Source organism: Athene cunicularia (assembly GCF_003259725.1).
Source record: "Athene cunicularia isolate RWA chromosome 1 unlocalized genomic scaffold, athCun1 chr1_part2, whole genome shotgun sequence".
NCBI classification, from domain to species: Eukaryota; Metazoa; Chordata; class Aves; order Strigiformes; family Strigidae; genus Athene; species Athene cunicularia.
The window spans coordinates 79,378,004-79,398,409 of record NW_020799092.1 but is presented as its reverse complement, the minus strand read 5'-3'; the positions used below and the strand labels follow the sequence as shown (position 1 = coordinate 79,398,409).

The 20,406-nt window shown below is 45.4% G+C and overlaps 1 protein-coding gene across 1 annotated transcript in view; it reads left to right on the top strand.

Moving 5' to 3' along the window:
- Nucleotides 1-20,406, top strand: part of PLXNA4 (plexin A4) — a 454,909-nt gene that overhangs the window by 290,875 nt on the left and 143,628 nt on the right. The window contains exon 5 of the mRNA XM_026862957.1: nt 11,765-11,865. Within this exon, the coding sequence (XP_026718758.1) occupies nt 11,765-11,865 (101 nt within the window). The remainder of the gene's footprint in view (nt 1-11,764; nt 11,866-20,406) is intronic.

Below are 20,406 nucleotides of genomic sequence, written 5' to 3'. Positions count from 1 at the left end.
GCTATTGCAGGGCCCCTCTGAGGGTGACTTTGCACACCTGAGACCTGAAATGCCCAGCCTCAAATATCCTAAGGAATATATTAATAATTTAAGTGCATCAGTGAGACCCCTGCTTCAGTAATTCATGGTGGCTAGAAGGGTTAATATTAGTAAATATTTACTATTAGTAAATATTAGTAAGTCCCTGGGTAAGTCTGAAGCTCCTGATGCTTATTCCTGAATTGAGCCAAATGGCAGTTGGGTAGCATATTTTTATGAAAAATAAGACATTTTTCATTCTTTGAGGAAATAGGTGATTCGCGCTTTAAGGAAATAATGAGGTTTTATTGTATGGATGCCTTGTCTTTACCTTTCCATACAGCACTTGAGTCAACACCACAGCCTGTTCCCATTAAAAAGAAAAAGAAAAGCTAAAATTAGCATGAAGACATCTCTGAAATGGCTTCATACTTGGCAGCTCTCAAAGAGCCTGAGGGTTTCCTTGTAGTATTCTCCAGGGATCAATATTAGGCCCAAAGCTATTGAAAATTTTCATGAATGAGCGGGAAGTTGATATTTTAAATCCCACAGATAAAATATTCAGAGGTACAATGATTAGCTCAGCATTAACAATGAGGACAGAGTGGTTGGGTGACTTTGGCTCCTCTAACTAAACAAATGCAAACTTCTCTGGCTCCTAAGAAGGAATCTAGGTCAGACTGGAAAGTGGGAGACGTGTCCTAGAAAGCAATGACTGAAATGGATGAGCAGGTAATTTCTTTACATCTTGCAAAGGGTTTCTCCTGGTCTAGCCCATAGCAGAAACGGGCTGATCCTGCATCCTTGGAGGAGTGCAAGAGAGTAGTAGTCATGCTCTGCGGTCAGCTCTGGAGTGTCCTTTTGTAAAAAAAAAAAAGCACTGAGATGGGAAAAAGATCCACAGTTTGTATCTGCAGGGAGCGGAAAGGTATGATTTCCTCAAAGGGACTGAAGGAATCTCAGTCTGTTAATTTATCAGAGGGAAGATTGGAGAATGACTTGATTTGGCTGTCTGAGCATCTTCACGGGGTGAAAATAACAGGCTTAAAGGGCTCTTCAATCTGGAGAAGAAAAACAGAATAAAATGCAGTGGTTGGAAACCAAAGCCCAATGAATTCAGGTGAAAAGTAAGGCACGTACAAGCTTTTTATTGTGTGAGTGATTAACCACTGGAGCAAACTGCCCGTGAAATGGAGGATTCTCCATTTCTTGGTATCGTCACGTCGAAATGGGAGGTCTTTCTAGGCAACATGCTTTAGCTAAAACCAGATTATGTGATTCAGTATAATGGTAAATGGGATAAATTTAGTGGCCTGTGATGTACAGGAGGTGAGAACAGATGATCTAACGGTCCCTTCTGACCTTAAATGCAATGCATTTATATGATCCTTGAATTAAATGTCCTTGAACTTTCATTTTATGGCAAGATGAATGTCTGAGAAAGCTGGGAAAACATGTGTAGTGCTTGCTGCACTAGGTTATGTGCTTATTCATTGAAATATGGGTACTTGGGGCTAGGATGGGGCAACCCTCGTTGTGCTCAGTAGGAATTCTGCATTTCAAGCCCTCCATGACTCAAAGTGCTGCAGGAAAGGAGCTGGGCTTTGCTAGGAACTTCTCACTTATTTCACGCTGAAACAAGCAGCAGAGATATCTAAAGGCAAATAGATATGCCCCAAAATAGTTGCCTGCATCTCTGCCTGTTCGTTGTCTTTTTGGCAGTACTAATTACCACCCAAGCCTTGAGAGCACACTGAGCTCTCACAGGCATCAGCTGAGCAGTAAGCTCTGTCTGGTTTTCTCTCATTTAATAAACTGAGACATATATTTAAGGGCTTGGGAAGAGCCTGCTTCACATTTTCTCCCTAGATCTTGGTTAACTCTTGACTGAAATGCTCAGTAATGCTGTTGGTGGGGAGCGCTCTAGAAAGGCACTGTAATAACCCCCCAAAAGTCCCAGTTTTGTGTCTCTGGGTTGGGTTATTGTATGTTTGCTGCAGCTCGGGTTCAACTGCAAGCAAAGGTTATCATGGCTCTCCCTACCTCAAATCTTAAGGTTTTGGTTTGCAGATTAACCGACGTGACCTCATAACTCTTCAGCTGATGCTATCTCTTCAATTGATGCTGCCTGTGGCAGGTTGCAGAGCTCCTGTCAGCCGAGATTTGATGGCACTGCATGGAGAATGACTTATAAAAGGAGAGGAGGAGGCAGTGATGAGAGGAAAGAAGTTGAAGTGGGAGTACGTGTCTAGGAACAAAACAAATGCCCCTTTTGGTGGCAAGGAGAAGCGTGTCCTCTGAGGAGCTTCACTGTACACTCACACTGCTGAAAGCAATCAGGTGCTTTACGAGTTACCTGCCATTCGCTGAGCCTGCGATAAAGCAGGCTTAATCACAGTTTAAGCTGGTGTGTTTTCTTTCACAGCTGGGATGAGCCCGAAGGATCTGAATGGTCATGTGCCTCAAGCTGAGAGGTGGCACCTTGTTAAAGGCAGGAGCTTAATAGTTTTTGATGATGTGGTCAGTGCCTGAGAGTCCAGGGAGGATACAAGGTGGAGAAGGCTATAAAGAGATGACCTAGGCCACCAGGTAGCCTTTCCTTTTGCCCAACATTTGGCTAAAAAGGGTAAATAGGTGGTCAAAAGAGAAAGGGAACCAGGATGACCAGCTGTGTGGAGTGGTTTCCACGTGGGAGGTGACTGAAGAAGCAGGAACTCCTCAGCCTGTGAAGGGGTGAGCTGGGGTGTATGGTAGAGGGTGGTGAACTTATGACTAGCAGAAGGGGATGGATGGGAAGTGACTGTTCACCATCTCTGCAAATACAAGAACTACAGGGCATGAAATTAAACTGTTGAAAATCAAGCCCTGAACAAATGAAAAGAGGTGATTCCTTCAAGCAGTCAGCTCTGGACCTATGAAACTCCCTGCCAAAGCATCCTGTGGATGTAAAAAGTCAATGCAATTTCAAGGATAAACTGGAAAATTAAAGATTTGTTCAGGTTGCTACATAGAGACACATAAGACTCAAAAGTTTCCCTGAATGAAAATAGCGAAAGGCTGGGTGGCTACTGGGGATGTATCACAGAATCCCAGAATCATTCAGACTGGAAAAGATCCTTGGGATGATCGAGTCCAACCATCAACCCTGCTCTACAAAGTTCTCCCCTACACCATATTCCCCAATATCTCAATTATCATATATGTTTACTCTGTTCTTATGTTTTCCTTCGTACCATGGCTGAAGACAAGGAACTGGAATATGTGGAGAATTGATCCCAGCCAGTATGGCTGCTTTTATGTGGTATTAGGAGGAATTTAAAATCTGATTGTAACTTAGGGAAATGGCATTTTTCAAACTGTCTGCCATGATTTCTGTAGCTTGATAATGCTTGTAGGGGTTGTATCCATGACTGTAAGGGTTTTGTCCATGATTAACATCATCAATTGGGATGAGTCTCTTTAACAAAGTAACAAGCGATAGGACAAGAGGGAATGGCCTCAAGTTGCACTAGGGAAGGTTTAGACTGTCTCTGAGGAAGGATTTCTTTGCAGAAGGGGCTGTTGGGCGTTGGAATGGGCTGCCCAGGGCAGGGGGGGAGTCCCCATCCCTGGAGGGGTTGAAGAATCGGGTTGACCCAGTGCTGAGTTGGAAATTGTCAATATTAGGTCAATGGTTGGACTAGATGATCTTCAAGGTCTTTTCCAACCTTGATGATTCTGTGATTCTGTAATCCTTCATGACTGTATGGGTCATGAAGCAGCGGAGCTAGAAACCCAGGAGAGAGTGAAGGTGGCTGAGGAGAGAGATGGGACAAAGATTCTCCAGGCAATGGGATAAAAATGTCTTAGCCCAGGGAGATGATAAGGGCGTGAAGATAAGATTTGGAGCGGTGATAGGATTGCATTGATAGTAATGGACAAGGAAACGCAATAGGCTACCCAAGAGTGCTGCTGAAGAGAATGAATCTGCAGCAAGAGGCTCCTTGATGACTGAGCAGAAGGATGAGAACTTCTCGAAAAATGGTGGAACAACATGATCTGGAAAGTAGCCATCCCCAGTAGGAACAACTATTAACCTCTCCCTGTGTGTTTTTTAACTCTTCACCAGGAGCCTTCGAGTGATGTTGGACTTTGAGAAGGCCCTTTGCAGTGACATAAACTCCATTACAGGTCCCAATTAAATCTATATATAGTCTTTATAGAACCTGGGTAATGATCTATCCCTTGCTCAGCAGCCATGCTTCAGTAACTACGCAGGCACTGGCTCTCATTAAGCCTAGGCTGGCCCTGCGCTAATTGTGACATGAGGCCCTCTGTTTTGAAGGCTTTTGAACACAAATATTTAGCCAAACATCATTTGTTTTACAGTTTACAGACTGAAACACGTGACCATGGGATAAAGATTTCACACTAAACAAGGCAGGGAAGATCTGAAGCTACCTGGACCTGTCAGGGAGAAACACGGATTGAATAATACAGAGTTAGCCAGAGCTGATGGTTTGCAGGGTGGTAAGAAGGTGGCTGGTTTCATCAGGATTGTGGAAAATCACTTGAAACTCCCTCCACACCTCTGAGCTGGTGAACTGTGATTTCTCCTAATAAATTTCCTGCCTTGTGCAGAGAGCACATCATCATGCCAGTGGGATGTTGCTCTCCTATCTGAGGGAGAGTTTTACATCCTTGGTAAGGAAAAAAAAAAACAAAAGTGAATTCAGAGGAAGGCTGAATGAAATTCCACACTGAAACCTCTGGACACACGCTCTTCAGTCTCCAGGTTGCCAGTCATACTCCTAGCAGGATGGTGTGTCCTTAGCTTCTCCCCGAGTATTGATGCTTTTTGGAGAAGAGTCATTACATCGTGGCAGACTTCTTCGAAGAAGGGACAGCACAGGGCGTAGGCTGAGCAGTTGTGAAGGGGGAACCTGGGAAGCTACCCAGCCTTCAAGAAAAGGACTGAGATAATTTTTGAGTGCCTGTTCCTTTGTAAGCAAAGCCAGAACAGAGAGCAGGAATGAGCTTGGATGCAGCAAAGCACGAGGACTGTATTTACAGAGCAGATGGTGAAAGGCGCTTGTTCAAACACAGTCCGTGTCATCACACAAGGTCTTTTGAGTTCCTGGAACAGTTTTCTAGCTATGTAACACAGTGGATTTCCTCTACTGCTTTCCCAGTGAATAAAGAAAATGCATTTTGTATTGTGATTGATTACTCTGGTGCTACAGTTAGGAAGAGGGGAGACCTTAGCACGTTTGGAAGTTGTTTTCTGTGGCAAGGTTAGAGGAATAGCAGAAAATTAAGTATGTCATTGATGTGAGATTCACCTCACCCAGTATTCAACATCTACATTGTAAATGTCTCCACCTCATCTGACTGTCTAGACTCCTTTATATTCAGTGGATAGACACAGGAACATCCAGGGCGTGATTTATCTCGTCCCTGGGTAGACATATAAAACAGAGAGCAGACAAATCCTGCCGTGTCAAAGGTCTCTCCTTCAGAAGAACCTGGATTTCTAGCTTAGACTTAGACTCTGATGTAACAGACAGATTTTGGTGAGAGGGCAAAACCCTCGCTTTGCGTACTTCCCATGCTGGAGCTGTTCACCACAACCTGCAAGGTTTACAGACTTGATGGATCAGAAACGAAGCCTTACCCAAGCCCCCACAGTGGCTTTTCTGAGCCACCTGTAAAGCAGGGTCCTGCCAAAGGGAGGCACGGAGAAGAGAACTGCACTAAAAGTGGTGCAAAGAAAATTGCACTAAAAGGGGTGCAAAGAAAATTTGCACTAAAAGGGGTGCAGAGAAAATTGCACTGCTGCAGGAACACCCATAGCAATCTCATCGTGAGGGCATCTGATGGGAACTGACAGCCTCAGCCTTACCCCAAAGGCTTCTGTGGCTATTGCCACAGAGGCTGTGGACCTCAAATCTTTCTATTATCTCTCACCGCTTTATCTCCATTCACATGCATGGTGTGTGATTGAGACTGGAACTCTGGCAACGCCAGAGCAAAGATGTCTCTCACCAAAGACGTGCAGGACAGCTCAGGGCAGTGAAGAGGAGAGGAGGAGAAGCAGCCCACGTACAGCCGTAGGTAGGAAGCCCTTTGTGAACAAGTATATTTGGACAGGTAATTTACCCTGCCACGCAGCGGGACATTGACCCCCAGTTTAATTATTGTGTCATTTGTCCTTGACAGCTACTGCTGCTTCCAATTAACTCTATTTAATTAAAGCCTCCGATTTCCCACATATGTAAGCATGGATTTGCTAGGAAGAGTGCTACAATAAAGAGGAAGAGCTTGGAGGTGTCTGATGAGAAATGACATTCCCCATCCCAGTGGGACTGGCACGTTATTTCCTTCTGCTGGAGTGGCAGGCTGGTATCAAACACAGATCCCCGTCTCTATCCCCACAGGAGCATCTTCCCCTCCCACCAGTTTTACAGTCATCTACATGCATGTGAGTCCTGTTTTCTTGCCAGTGTAACTAAGACGTGCTCCAGCTCCCTGGGCTTTGCTTTTCTGTGTTCCTGCTTTTTGCTGAGTTTGTAGGTCAGGTGGATGAGGCACAGGATCTCAAACATGACAGAGGAACTCAAGGCCTTTCTGTCCATAATTCAGGCCAAATTAAAAGTGGCATCCTGGGATGCCGTGCAGCTGACCGAACATCCTCACTGACTCTGTTAAGGGTGAAGAATCTGGTACCACCAGTGGTCTCTTAGGTGTTTTTTGCCTTGTTCTATTCAATAAACTGTATTATCACGAACACTCTATTCAAGGCTTTGAAATCAAATAAGTTCCTCTCTTAATCTTTATGCAGTTTTTCGGGGCTGGCTGAGTCTTGAAAGATAGCAGCATTCACAGAACCCACATGGCTTGACAAAGTCACTGTTCAGTGTTTTGGAAATGTATCTTTTGACTGTTGCAAAGGAAATTGGCTACTTAAGATGCCTTTTTGTACATTTAAATTAACTTAGTCCATCAGACTGAATAAATCCTGCCGCTGTATTAACATCCAATTATAACAGCAGAGATTGAGCAATGATTCAGGTTTTGACCAGAATGTTGGCAGTTTAAGGGGGAAAAAAAAAAAAAAAAAAGTAATGTATATTGAAATAAAAAAGTCAAAAATGGGAGCCAGAAAATTATGACTGAGCACATAGCAGGAGCTTTTGTGAATATATAATGGCAGAAGCGGGAGCCAAATTTCTAACAGGATTAGCTGTTAGCATCTATCAGATCCAAAAACCTCAATCATTTTGTTTTAAATGACTTTCTGTAACTCATTCATACTAGAAACGGAGGGGGAAAGAGAGGCTGGGAGATGGAGAAGCTGCAGTTTAGAATTCAGGCTGTATCAGAGGTGAGGATGGCCCCAGTATTGTGTGAAAAGCCCTGAAGTGGTATGTAGCAGGTGAGTCATACAGGAATTTGAAGATTTTTCCAGATTTTTCAAGATGTCCTTGTGAGCCAGAAACTCGGGAATGATTTCTTTGGGGACAGGTGACGGAATGTGTTGATGAAGTGAAGTATCTTTCCAAATCCTGCTGCGGCTACGGCAGCTGGACCTGTTCATTGTTTTCTTGCTGCCCTTGAGAAGGCCATCACATTCACTTACCACTTGTCCAACCCTGGCTCTGGGATTGCGTCTCACTCGGGATAGCTGCGAGTAGGGAACAGTCTAGATGGTGAAGCTGCCTGAGGGATACAGGTCCTGACCTTTTAGTCTTCCCTGTTCAAGAAAGGTGCTAGTGGTGAGGCGAGAAAGGTGCTAGTGGCGAGGCTCCTGGTTCTTTCACGTCCTCCAATACATGGCAGTGATCTTGGAAGTCCTGTGGTGGGCTGGCTGATCTGGCAACGCTGCCTACCTCAGAGATGATCTGTCCCTCTTGTCTGCTATGGACAGAGCCTTGAAAGCACAGCAGGTCCTAGATGTCCATCAGGTGGTGGACAGGGGTCTATAGGAACCTTACCATAATTTCTTCAATTTTTCAATGAACCTACAGTCTATGTTGTACTTAATAAGTTAGTGTTCAATAATCAGGTCTTTCCTGGACGTCTTGCATGAACTTGCTCAGGTGCTTTAAGCCCACATCTTCAAAGACAGCACCTACATCAGCTGCATGAGATAAAATTACATTTTATAAATGAAATCGATAAAATGGGGATATGTACTTCATCACCTATGGGATATAAGCCCTTAAAACAACAACAGTCTCTTCTTACATCCATATATTGCTCTAGCAGAGTGAGGCCAAAATATCAGTTAAGCCGTGACCATTGCATGAATATAAATAACTCTAACCTGGCTCATAGTGCCCCAAAATGAAGGACACCTTGCTTTGGTTAATTCTCTGTCCGCTTAAACCCTGGTTATATTCGCTGCAAAAATGTGGAATCCAAGTTCCACCCTGCTGAAGGATGAGCGGTAGGGAGCCTCGCCGAGGTTGGGAAATGACCTTGAAAAGTTTGTTAGACTTTCCAAGGGTGGAGAAGGGATGGAAGGAGTAATCACAGCCTGGTTTACAATGGAGATTTCAACCTTCAGAGCTGTCTAGTCCCTTCATTGCAGTGAATAATGGCAAGGCACTGTAATTGGAAGGCTGCATGGACTTTTCTTTTTTAGATATTTTAGGGGCAGCATAAAGAACTGACTACTCCCTGGGGGCACGGTCAGTTCTCAAAACTTTCAACTCGGGAAGCTGAGCTGAATTAATTACAGTTTATGTTCCAAAGGAAAATAAGACCTGTGATGTGCCTTATTTGCTTGATGTTCTTTTTCTTTTCAGCTGATGACCCCTAGGTGGCTTTCCTTTCAGTCACAGCTCCTTTGTTTTTTGTAGTTTCTTTCTTTATTAATTAGAAGGTCTGACACTTACAGCCCAAGACATTTATCAGCGTGGTACAATTTTAATTAATCTCACAATAAAGCTACTTGAGGTGAAGTCATAAAAGGTCTCATATAGCGGGAATAACACATAGCAATGCAAATTTTGACACGGGACACCTATTACTCTGTTGTGCTTGACAGGATGTGGGATGTAGCTTGGTGCAAGCTCATACTGCATAGCTGTGCTCTCTGGGCCTCTGACCAAAGCAAGGTGTGGTCCTACACAACATACAAACTACATCTTCCAGAGAACAAGTACCTTAAATGCACTGAAAAGGAAATATTTCTGCAAAGATGAAGATTTGGATTCCCAATAGGTTTCTCCTCTGAATGGAGCTTGGATATCCTTTGACAGCTAATTAAATAATAATAATAATAATAATAATAATAATAATAATAATAATAATAATAATAATAATAATAATAAACCTACAGAGGCTGCTTTTAACCTACTCTTTTTGCAGCAATTTGTGAAGAAATAGCAAATTTCAGTACTCTAGGGCTTTTTCTTGCAATATATCATAGTCACAAGTGGATTCTGACTCAAAACAGTCAAACCCCACACCACTAGACATTGGAAAAGTGCATGTTCTGATCTAAACTTCTCAGCCAAGGCTCACTTTTATAAGACAGATGTAAACTAGTTCAGAAACAGGTTCAGGAGAAGTATCTACATCTAATGAGGATAAATCAAGCAGCACCGTGTGTTAAACTGAGGGTAACATGGATAGGAACTGCACAGCCAATCCCAGCTGTGTTACAAGGTGGAATTACACAACTGATTGCATTCGGATTGAGGAATGTCAGATTCAGTCTTTCAAAACTGAATTATCTGCCTCTTCTGTGAGTACTCTGATGTTTACGACATAGACATGGTCAAAGTAGATGTGTTCAAGGAAAAATAATCCACAATATATATTTTTCTCAGATAGTAATAACAGGTGGAAATGGCCAACATAAGAAATTATAAGGTCTCTACCCCTTGATGTCTTCTTGTAAAAAATTGTATGTCTTTTGGGAAGTTGGATGCAACACAGACTATTGGGTTCAACATGTCTAATTGGATGAAATCCTGGAGCGTACAATTTATATTTGGTGAACAGTTAATACCTTCTTGACCTGAAGCTTAAGGAAGGTGGAACAATTGCATTCATGGCCAAGCCACCTTACCTTTGAAACTTCTTCATAGTTACAGAAGTTTGAATGACTCATTCCCCGTTTTGATCTTCCCATTTTCTTTGCTCTGTCATCTGTCCTGATTATGTTCTTATGCTCATGGCAATAGATTCAATTTGAGAAAGGCATTTTTGTGTTTCCTTTTTTTTTTTTTTTTTCACATTCTCCTTTTCATTAAAAGCTTTCAGTAGCCACAGTTAGTTTCTTTGGGTGACTTGATGCAGGCAATGGTGCAATGGTAAATAAATCCCGTCATATTTCTATCTGAAGTTTTCTAAAGCTACTGCCACCTTCCAGAGGTAAAAATACATATTTTCAGCTTTTGCTCATAGACTATCAACTACCATGCAGGGTATCTCTACAGAGGTTAGGAAGACAATTTCTGATACAAACAGAAAAGGTCTTCATAAATAGCTGGAATGTTGCCTGATATATATTTATATATAAAATCCAGTTCTTGGTTCATTTGCAGATGTGATCAGAATGAATCTTAATCTGTCACTTCAAAGCTCAAACTCTCTTGAATGTTGCACCAAGTAAAAATCGTCACTAGGAACCAGGTGTATTCCCTTGTCATTTGTCACGAGTAACTGTTCTGCAGTTTATAGTTGGCAGTTCTCAGTGGTGTTTCATCAGGATAATACCACAGTATATCATCTGAAGGAATAAACTCTCCCTGCTGACATGAGCTGGGGTGAAGGCACTGGCAATTGACTGTATATTATAGAAGCTCTCTGAAGCTTATTCAGTGGAAAAGAGACTATCAGGTCATTGGGCCCAAATTGTATGTTTGGCTTCAAAAGGAGTAAGGGGCTTATAAAACCTAATGGGAATCAAAAGGCTCTGGTCCGTTAGACAGGAGGTCAGGCTAGGCAGTCCCTTCTGTCTTTGAAATCTCTGGCGGAAATACTTTAATTAAAAAGGAAGAAAGAAAAAGAAAAAAAGATAATAAAATGCAGCATTTTGTCAGTAGATGGGTGTTTCAGGTCCACCTTTAATGCTTTCTGAGCTGCAAAGTCAGCGTGACAGAAAGCTCAGGCTGGTAGCATTTGTCCTTTTCCTGCTGGGAGCAACCTCTGCAGGGATGGGACAACTGATGGTTGGAAAGATGCACGGGCAATGGGGAGTGGAGTTAACACTTTGCTGGGACCAGTGGTGGTGTGGAAGGTCATCAAGGGAGACAAAAACCTCACAAGACCTCAGTTCTCACAGGAAGCCAGAAAGCAACAGGGTCCACAACCAGAGTGTAGGACAGCATTGAGATCTAGTGGGTTTAACTTGCTGCAGAAGATCACATGTTGTTTAATCGCCTCAAGGTACGGGGTCACCACAGCCTGCACACAGCCTGCCTGATTGGCTGATTCCCTGTGAAACTATGCAGGTGAGATCACCTGTCAATGAAGTATGAAGGGGTATGGGGAGGAGGAGAAGGCCATGGGGAGGTGCTGATCTCAACAGGGGTTGAACCGAGTGGAGTGCTGATCTCAACAGGCGTTGCACTGGGTTGAACTCTGAATTATTCTGCAGCCACATCCTTCTGTCTGTCCCTGCCAATCTCTGCAGGGATGTCCCTCTGGGAGGACAGGAAGAGGACGGGGAGGGTGGCACCTTGGTCAAGACATTATGGGTGTAGCAGAGCCCTGTGAAAAGCCTGACAAGTTGTCCCCTTTCCTTCTGCAGCTCACTCGGGTGCCCGTGGAGTCGTGTAGCCAGTACGAGACCTGCAGCGAGTGCTTGGGCTCAGGCGACCCTCACTGTGGATGGTGTGTTCTTCACAACACGTAAGTACCTGCTGGTGTTTCCCAGCTCTGCTTTTCCCCCAACCATCTTCCCTCAACAGCAGTGATAACACATGACAGAGATAAAAAATGCCCTCTCAGTCCCTGGCTGAGCCAGGTGAGCCAATGAGTCACCCAGGTACCTCCAGCAATGTCTCTGAGACTTACTGGGGGAGTTTTTGTTTAACTGAGAAGCGTTTTTTGGAAGACAAGGGACGGGTGGTAACATCTGGTCAGATCTCCTCAACTGCCTGATCCACAGTCTGCTGACTGCACCAAGGAAAGCACTTGTCCACCCTGATGTGTTTTGAATCAAACCCTCCAGCAGCCCTTCTGTGGGTGAGAATTACCCTCTAGTTTCCACTGCTTCAGGCAGCTTGGCTCCAGCTAGCAGCCTGGCTCAGACATGTGTCTCAGAACCAATCAGAACCTCCAAGTTTCCACTGCTGACCTGAATCTCTCCTCTTCCAGACTTGTCATGATCTCCGTTGCCCTTAGAGGGGAATCAGGTCCCTGTAAGCATGATGGGGTCCACTCCAACGTATATTTCAAGGGGATCTTATAGTTTGTTTGCTCACTGTGAGAAAATGTTGACCCTGAAGTTGAGCATTTGACCTGTATGGGTCAGCTCAATTGTGCCGAATGAGTACAAATGAGCCAAACTGCTCATTTGGCTTATCTGTCCAGGACGCTGAGCAAAGTTGCCTGTATCTACCTTCATCAGCTTCTGTATAATGGGCCAAGAGGGGACCTCATTTCGCCATTTCATTACTCTATGGTACTGGCTGATCCAGTGCCTCTCAAGGAGCACTGGATCCAGGTTTCCTCAGGACTGGGAGATTAGTTCATTGGCTTTGTTTTCTGTAGGCCTTTTAATGATGCTATTGATCTTGAAGTTTCCTCTCTGCAGCCCTCACTGCCAGTGATCTCCTCCTGCAGAGAGCCCTCTGCCAAAGCTGTGGAGAGGGAGGTGTCAGGTTGGCTGGGCTCCTGGCTATGAGTGGCAGGGTGGTCTCATTTGCCAAGAACCTCTCAGCAGAGACAGTGGCTGGAAAGTGTCTAACCAAACGTCTCCAGCTGAGCATGGCTCTGCAGGGTGCTGTCACTCCAAGTCTCACGGTGTCCTTGGCAGCGATGGAGGGTTTTTCTGATGGACCCTGCTATTACAGTGTGTCTGTCTCCTGATGAGTTCACCTCTGAATTCTTCCTGTTGCATTGCAAACTTTCCTGGTGGAGACAGTGATCCAGTTGAAGCAACTCTGTTTGCTACATCTCCTTCCTGGAAGAGAAGAAAAGGGAACAAACCTGTACCATATGCCAACCTTCTGTGGATGCTCTTCAGCTTGTGTGATCCTCATCCAAAGCCATGACAATCTGCTTAATTTCAGATCAGATTTAGGTGATCCATCCCAAAACTTGTCCAAAAACTTTACTCAAACTCTGGAATTATTCAAGGGATCCTTGTCAAACCAGTCCTGAGTTTTGGTCTGGTAGGTTGACAATGCTGACGTGGGGATATTTTCAATTTAATACAGCTCTATAGTATATTTCCCTTTTGTCTTATCCTGCATCTATCCTACAGAGTGCTGTGTGTTTTTCTGTCAATGGAGGGAAAGCACAGACTATGTGCAAGCCGTTTAGGAAATCATTGATTTGACTGTCGATTGTACCACGGCAATGCTAGATATTTCATCTCTTGCCGTCCAGGGTCAGTAGCAACAAGCAATCAATACATCCAGCAATAAATCCCCAAAAGGAGAGAAAAGGGGCAGACACAACTGCAGATTACCCAGCAGCTCATCATGAAGGAATGTCAGAAATATGATGACTGGTGACGAGTGAGGGTGACAGCATTGACTCAGTTAGAACAAGAAAACCCCATACAGACTCAGTCCTTCAAGGAGAAGTTTGGCCTCGCTGTCTGGACCTGACTGATGGCAGGATCCCCATGCCCTCCTCCCTCTGGTCACTTAACCCCTGATTCCTTATCTGGAAAAGAGAGGCACCTCTTATTTATGTACCTTGCAGCAGGGTCACTGAGATTGATTCCCTGTGGATTTTTTCGAAGCAGTTGGAAAGCAAATGTTATCAAATCCCACTCCAATCTGTTTCTTCCTCCTAGTTTCCATTGCAGTCAAGAAATCTGATTTCCAGTCCTATCTTGGAAGGGGTTTTCAGTGCAACCCCAGGTGTTCCTCTCTGGGTCTCAGTTTCAGGTAGCCCTGAGAGCAGAGAAGCCAATTACATCCCACTTACCCAGATCTGCAGGGTATTCAGGGTAAGAGTGTCTTGATATTACATCTCTTATTACAACATTTTGCACATCAGAACCCCTTAAAATTCATTAACAGACTTTTCATCAAACGGGATGCAACATCAACAACTCCTGAACAAGGATCTCTGGGGAAATGTGCCCTAAGCATTTCCCCTGGTGTGTGCTAACCCTTCCCTCTTCCCTCCCAGTCAGGGATCCCAGGTGGTTTCCAGTACATGGTTGAATCCAGTCCTGCTGATGGGGGAGCTGTTTTGTGGAAGGGATGAAGGAGGCAGTCGGGTTGTGCAAGACCCGGGGTACAGTGGTACAGGAAACCAGACTACCTGTGGGCAAAGCCATGCCTTTCACTCGTCTTTCTTCTCCAGCATTAACCACCAAGAGGAACAGTGGTAGGCTGGGAATCAGGTGAAAACTGGCAGATTGGGTGCAGCGTGTATCTTTTTCTCTCTCCCACGCGGGTCTCTTTTAATTTACGATTTGCACTTCAAGGGTGGACTCAGACCCTTTACCCAGACCCCCATTTCCAAGGTATCCTCAGCTCCCGCCACGTGAGAGGTCTGGGGACGCCTGGGGACAGCTCTGCATCCGTCGTCTCACGGCAGAGCTGGGCTGTCTGCACGGAGGGCGGTGTGCCAGGGCTCAGGAATCGATTTCCACGGCTCTGCTGTCCTAACCTTACACCGAGAAACTCGAGTCCGCTGAGAGAGAAAGAGACAGACAGACTCACAGACGGCTGCAGGAGAAGGGAGGGGGGAGGATTGATTGGCTTCTGCCCGGAGAAGAGGACAGCCGATACAGAGCGGGTCACTGGAGCTTTTCATCTCAGTATCTTTACCCCCGATCTTGTCCCCCGCCTCCCTTTCCCTGCTGTAGCTCTGCTCCCCTCCTGGGCTCTGTTCAGGCCTCTTTAGGCGGCGATGAATCATTTAGATGGTGTAAATTGAAAATGTGGCGCTCGGTTGCTGCACAGGTCTCCAGGGGAGGGCAAAGGGCCGGGGTGGGAGCTGGGGGGAGGAACCAGGCTGAAAAGCTAATAGCTGGCACGGAGGCACTCGGTGCCTGGCTGCAAGGTCACAGCAATGTCACCAGCCCAAACGGGGGGCTGCAGAGAGAGGGATGAGAACAGGGCAAAGTTTTCTCCAAGCCTGAAATGAATTGCAGCTTCGTCCTATGTCAGATGCAACAGTGTTCAAAGATGCCATCCAATATCTGACCACCCCTCTAAACCCCCCCGAAAGTTTCTTCTGTCTCCATCCATTTCCAAACTATTACCCTCCTCTCCCCCTCACATGCAGAGGGGCAGAGATAGATGAGGCTCTTTTCCCTCAAAGGAGGGATAAACCCTTCTGCAGCCAAACAAGCCCTCGTTATTCCTGCCTGGCCCCACACCAATCCAGAGCAGACATGCAGAAGCACTGGTCCATGTGGTGCATGTGGTGACCACACAAGTTTTCAGCCCTGCACAGTGTCTCTGGGTTGTGCTTAACACCCCAGCTACCAGCAGAAGGGATATTTGGAGCAGAAGAGCAGCATCCTTATAGGGAGAGGCAACACTTTATAAAGGGGAAATATACTGGGTGCAGAAGGGATCTGTCCCAGGCTCCGTTCCATTAGCTGCCACTCCTAGATTTTAGCTGTGCTGCCTCATTTCGTTCTCATGTAGCCTCTGTCTAATTCTGGGATGAATAGTTGAACGTGCACAAGGTTAAGGGAGGATACAGGCTCTAGGCTCCAGCCTCCTGCTTCTGGGATCTGCCCTTGCTGTTATGGGGGCTCCTTGGCCAGCAGACCATAAATTGCAATCACAGAGGCAAATCGTCCCATTTTCTGGGAGGACTCGTGGTATTTCAAAACTTTTTTTTTTTTTTTTTTTTTTTTTTTTTTGTTTTTAATAAGAAATGTTCATGAAAGACATTTTAGAAGGGGATGATACCATTTAGTAATTGGAGAATTATTAATTTAGACCTTGGAAGTTCTCAGTTTGGGATTTTATTTCAGGTTTTTGTAAATTGCTTAAAATTTCAAAGTAAAAAGTCATTCTGGAGTGAAGCATTATTTTTTTTTTTTAATTAAAATGAAACATATAGGCATCTGTGATTTCCTTCTCCCCCAGAAGTCTATACCAGCTCTAGAGACTGAGCAAAACAGACCATCAACAAACACTGTTGGTTTGAGGAACTGACATTTGCTGTGGAGAGAAGAGGGCTTGTGTAAGCATCACCAGTCTGTCCTACTGTAGAGGTGGCAGAACCAGGAGTTGGCTCTGCTCTCTGCACTCCTCTGCTCATCTGTGAGGAGCTGCACGTGTACTTTGTGTGTCCTTCGTGTGTCCTTCTGGCACCCAAGAACCTCATCTGGGGACCCGAACTGGCTCTATTGGCTTTGCAGCCCAGTTTCACCTCAGTTTCAGAGCACGTGCCAGGAGAGACCCTGAACCATGGGAATAAGCTGCAGTGGCCTCCTGTAGACATCCTCACCCCATGAATGAAGCAATGACAGAAGGTTCTTAGATATGAGACATACCAGCCATCTTTCTGGATCCCTTTGGCTCTGGATTAGTCGAGGGATGACCAAAATCTGGTAAACGCGATAAGTCAGGCCGAGTTGACCGTGGATTAACTGGATAGCTGCAGCAGCAGAGATAGTGTTTATGAGACACTTTAGAAGCCATATGAGAATTTTTTGGTTTACCCACAAAAGGACACCCCTGTTCAGAAGGGTTTCATGCTCTGCTCTGGCACCCCAGTATCTGGGGACTTACCCTCCACATCCTCACACTCTCCAGCTTTTCCTCTCTGACGTGTAGCCACAGGATACTTGCCTACCCCAAAATTACAATTCTCATTTCTAATACAATATGGAGGAAAAAAGACATTTAAACAAGTTGTTTTCCAGAGAGTGGAAGGGAAGGGAGGTTTGTCATCCATGCTCAGACTCATTGCCAGACCAGGAAAAAAAAAAAAAAAAAAAAAAAAAAAAAGTCTTGTCTCAGCAGGTAACCTGATGCGATGCTGCTTGCAGAGGCTCATTGATCGTCCCTGGCTTTAACTTTCTTGGTCAAAGTCTTCTGAATCACTAGAGAGTCTCGGGTAACCAAAGCTGCCTACAGTTGCTGCAATAAGACCTTTTCTGAAGGGTCTTTTGCTTGCTTGACTTTCTGCTGTCTGAAAGACTGTGAGTGTCTTTCAGGCTGAGGTCTTTTCTTTATTTTCCCCTTCACCTCTTCTCTTTTCCTTCCTAGTCTTTTCCTCCTCCTGTGTAGGGGGGGGGAGGATATCTCAAGTGTGGAAAAGAGGCACTGGGAAGGGCTGTAAGGATTAGGCCTCAGGGACCCAGCAGGGCAGGAGGGTGGAATATCACACCCAGTCCTGTACCACTCTCAGCTCTAGCAGATGATGATAAAAGGGTGATTTACTGATTCTTGCAGGAGCTTGTGATCCAATAGACCCTCAGCTTCCACTACAAGAAACCAGATTCTTAGCTGTCCCTGCTTTTTACTCCCCATGATGTTATGTCCCAAGGTGTAGCTGTTCTGCATTTGCCAGGCATAATGAATAAGTCTTTGCAATCATGGTTGGAACATTTTTTTATATGGAAAGCTTTCTGTATCCTGTCCTGCCTTAGCAATGTCATAGGTCAGCTCTTGGTGCCTTCAAATACCTGGGAGACCCTCTCCATGTCAAAGGTACATGACAATTGTCCTAATCTTCGTAACGGTGTATCAGTCAGACGAAGAGCAAATGGCTTCCAGCTCAAATCCTCCATTGGAAACTTGTAGTTGGCTGGGCTGATCGTGCCCATCAGAGGGGAAACTCAGAGCTATTTCAGATATTATGTTCAATACCCCTGTGTGTCTGAGGTATCTGGGGCATTTCTCATTGCAACACAAGATTTCCAGATACACGCTGTTCATACACAACGGGGAGAAAAACATAAATGCCGGGAGGGAAAGTAATTGCAGGAAATCTGAATTCTTTCATTTGATTTGAAAGTCTCCAAACATTTGTTTGCCAGTGTTAGCACTGCCAGTCAATGGTGGCAAGGGTAGGAGTGAACCAGCTGTCAAGATATCTTGTCTCCAAACTGCGCTTGGTTTGACTTCTCCCCAGTCACAGCTGGGGCTCAGACAGCCGTGCACATGGCCTGTGAACCTCTTCCATCTGATAGCAAGGGAAAGTGGAGTCATCTTCCCACAATTGGCTTTGGCACAGAGTGATTCCCACTTCTTCCCAGGTAGTTATCGAAACTGGAGACAGCATTTCAGCCTTTGCACAGAGGGAAGCGCACAGCAGGGGGGCTTCGTAGAGTGACATTGGCCCATTAAGCATTCTGCACTGAGCCTAGATAATCTTTAATCTGTCTGCTGAGGTATAGCTAAAGTACCCATCATTTCACACCTAGGCACTGCCTCTCCTTTGGAGCAGAGGAAATAGCCCCAAATGTGACAGCTCTCCAATGGCCTTTTGAAATGAGATCGGGGCTCTTAGTCCAGAGAGTAGGAGGAAATTCTTGGGACGGGAAGCATGCCTATTGATGGTGATAAAGCCCTGAGTGAAACAGAGGCTCCTGAGAATCCCATTTCACTACAGATGGGTGATGACATTGAACAAACCACTCTGAACCAGCCCTGTACCTTTTGAGCAGAACAGCTGATCACCAGTCCTGGAGAGCTGTACCTGCATGTTGTGCGTCTAGTACCACTGATGTCCTTCCATTCCCTAGATGACCTCTTATCTCTTCTGGGAGCACTTTTTCTGCTCCAATCCACCTAGAAGTACAGGGCAGAGCTGTGCCCTTCATAGGTTGATTATCTTGGTGGCTGTGCCTGCCTGAGGCAACTCGGGGACAGCACTGGGCACTGCGGACCATAAAACAAAGACGTGTGGTAAATGTGTTTTGATAACAACCTTCCTCCTTGATTAGCTTATTTTGCTCGAGGGCAGTGGGGAGGGGTGAGAAGATAATTAGTTTGTGCAGTGGGTTCCAGCAGAAGCTTTCTCCTGATGCAGTCCTGTGAGTCAGGTGTCCTACTTGGGATTTGTGTCCATCACAAAAACATTAGCAGCTCAGGTTTAGCACTGCAGAGAGTTCAGCCTTTACAGAGAAAGATCTCTGGGGTTTCTTCTCTGATGTGAAACACAGCACACAGTCTGACGTGATCTAAGAGGTGCTCTCGTGCGCTGGGATGTGCAATGAGAAAGGGATAATGGTGCTCAGTGGTACCTGGGGACCTTCCAGAGGACTTAGTGTATGCTGGTTCCCTGACAGGGGACACACCTTTGTCATCTCAGCATTTCCCTTGCTGTGGGACACTACACACTGGTGGGTGGCATATCTAGATAACCTACAGTACATCTATCTAGGGTAACAGCTCGGGAAGGAACAGGGACAGGGGACAGCTGTATGATCACCCTCATCAGCTTAAAAAGCTCATCAAATGTGCACTGGAGCTGAGGTGCAAAATTACAGGAGCTGCCACAGGGAAGGAATGTACTCTGATGTGGATTATGAAGTGGAGGTTGACAAAACCAGCAAGGAGACTTAGGTACAGAGTAACAACATGAGGACTTAATTCATGTGCCTAAACACAGATGTATGGAGAACATGAGGAGACCGAAATCTAGGTGGTTTTATTTACTCAAGGAACTCAGGCCAGTTGCCCATCCATGCTGTCTGCTGCAACCAGAGTGTCTGGGATATCCAAAATATTCACCCGGGTCTGGTAAATATGACACAGTCTACAGGAGACTTCTTTCCTCTGGAGAATGATGATGGGGACCAGCTGGGGTCCTGAGGACATCTCAAGTGACTTTAGACCCCTGTGTGTGGGCAACAAAACAGAGACCAACCCCAGCTTGAGATGTCCTCTCCCCACATATTCTCAGGGTGGCCAAAACCCAGGTCTGAGTTTTGCAACTTGACAGGTGTCACTCCTCCCATGAATGTTAAAGTCCTCCAAGGTCCTAATTTGCAATAAAGCAGGGCTAGAGTTTCCTTCAAGTTTGTGCCACTCAGTGAGTGTCGTGATATATGGATGGCTCGGGAAACTCTGTCTCAGTTGCTGGCTGTTTGTACGGAGTTGCTCTCTGTCTTGCTGTCAGATACTCCTGGGTGCTTCTGTAGCCAATGATCTGCCAATGAGGGAAGATGTCACACCAAATGAGCTCTCCCCAGGGCAGGGGAATGTCTGCCTTCTGCTTCCACTCTTTCTTCTGTGACATTTCATCATTCTCAACCTGTGACAGGCCTCAGAAGGGAAGGGGGCGGGG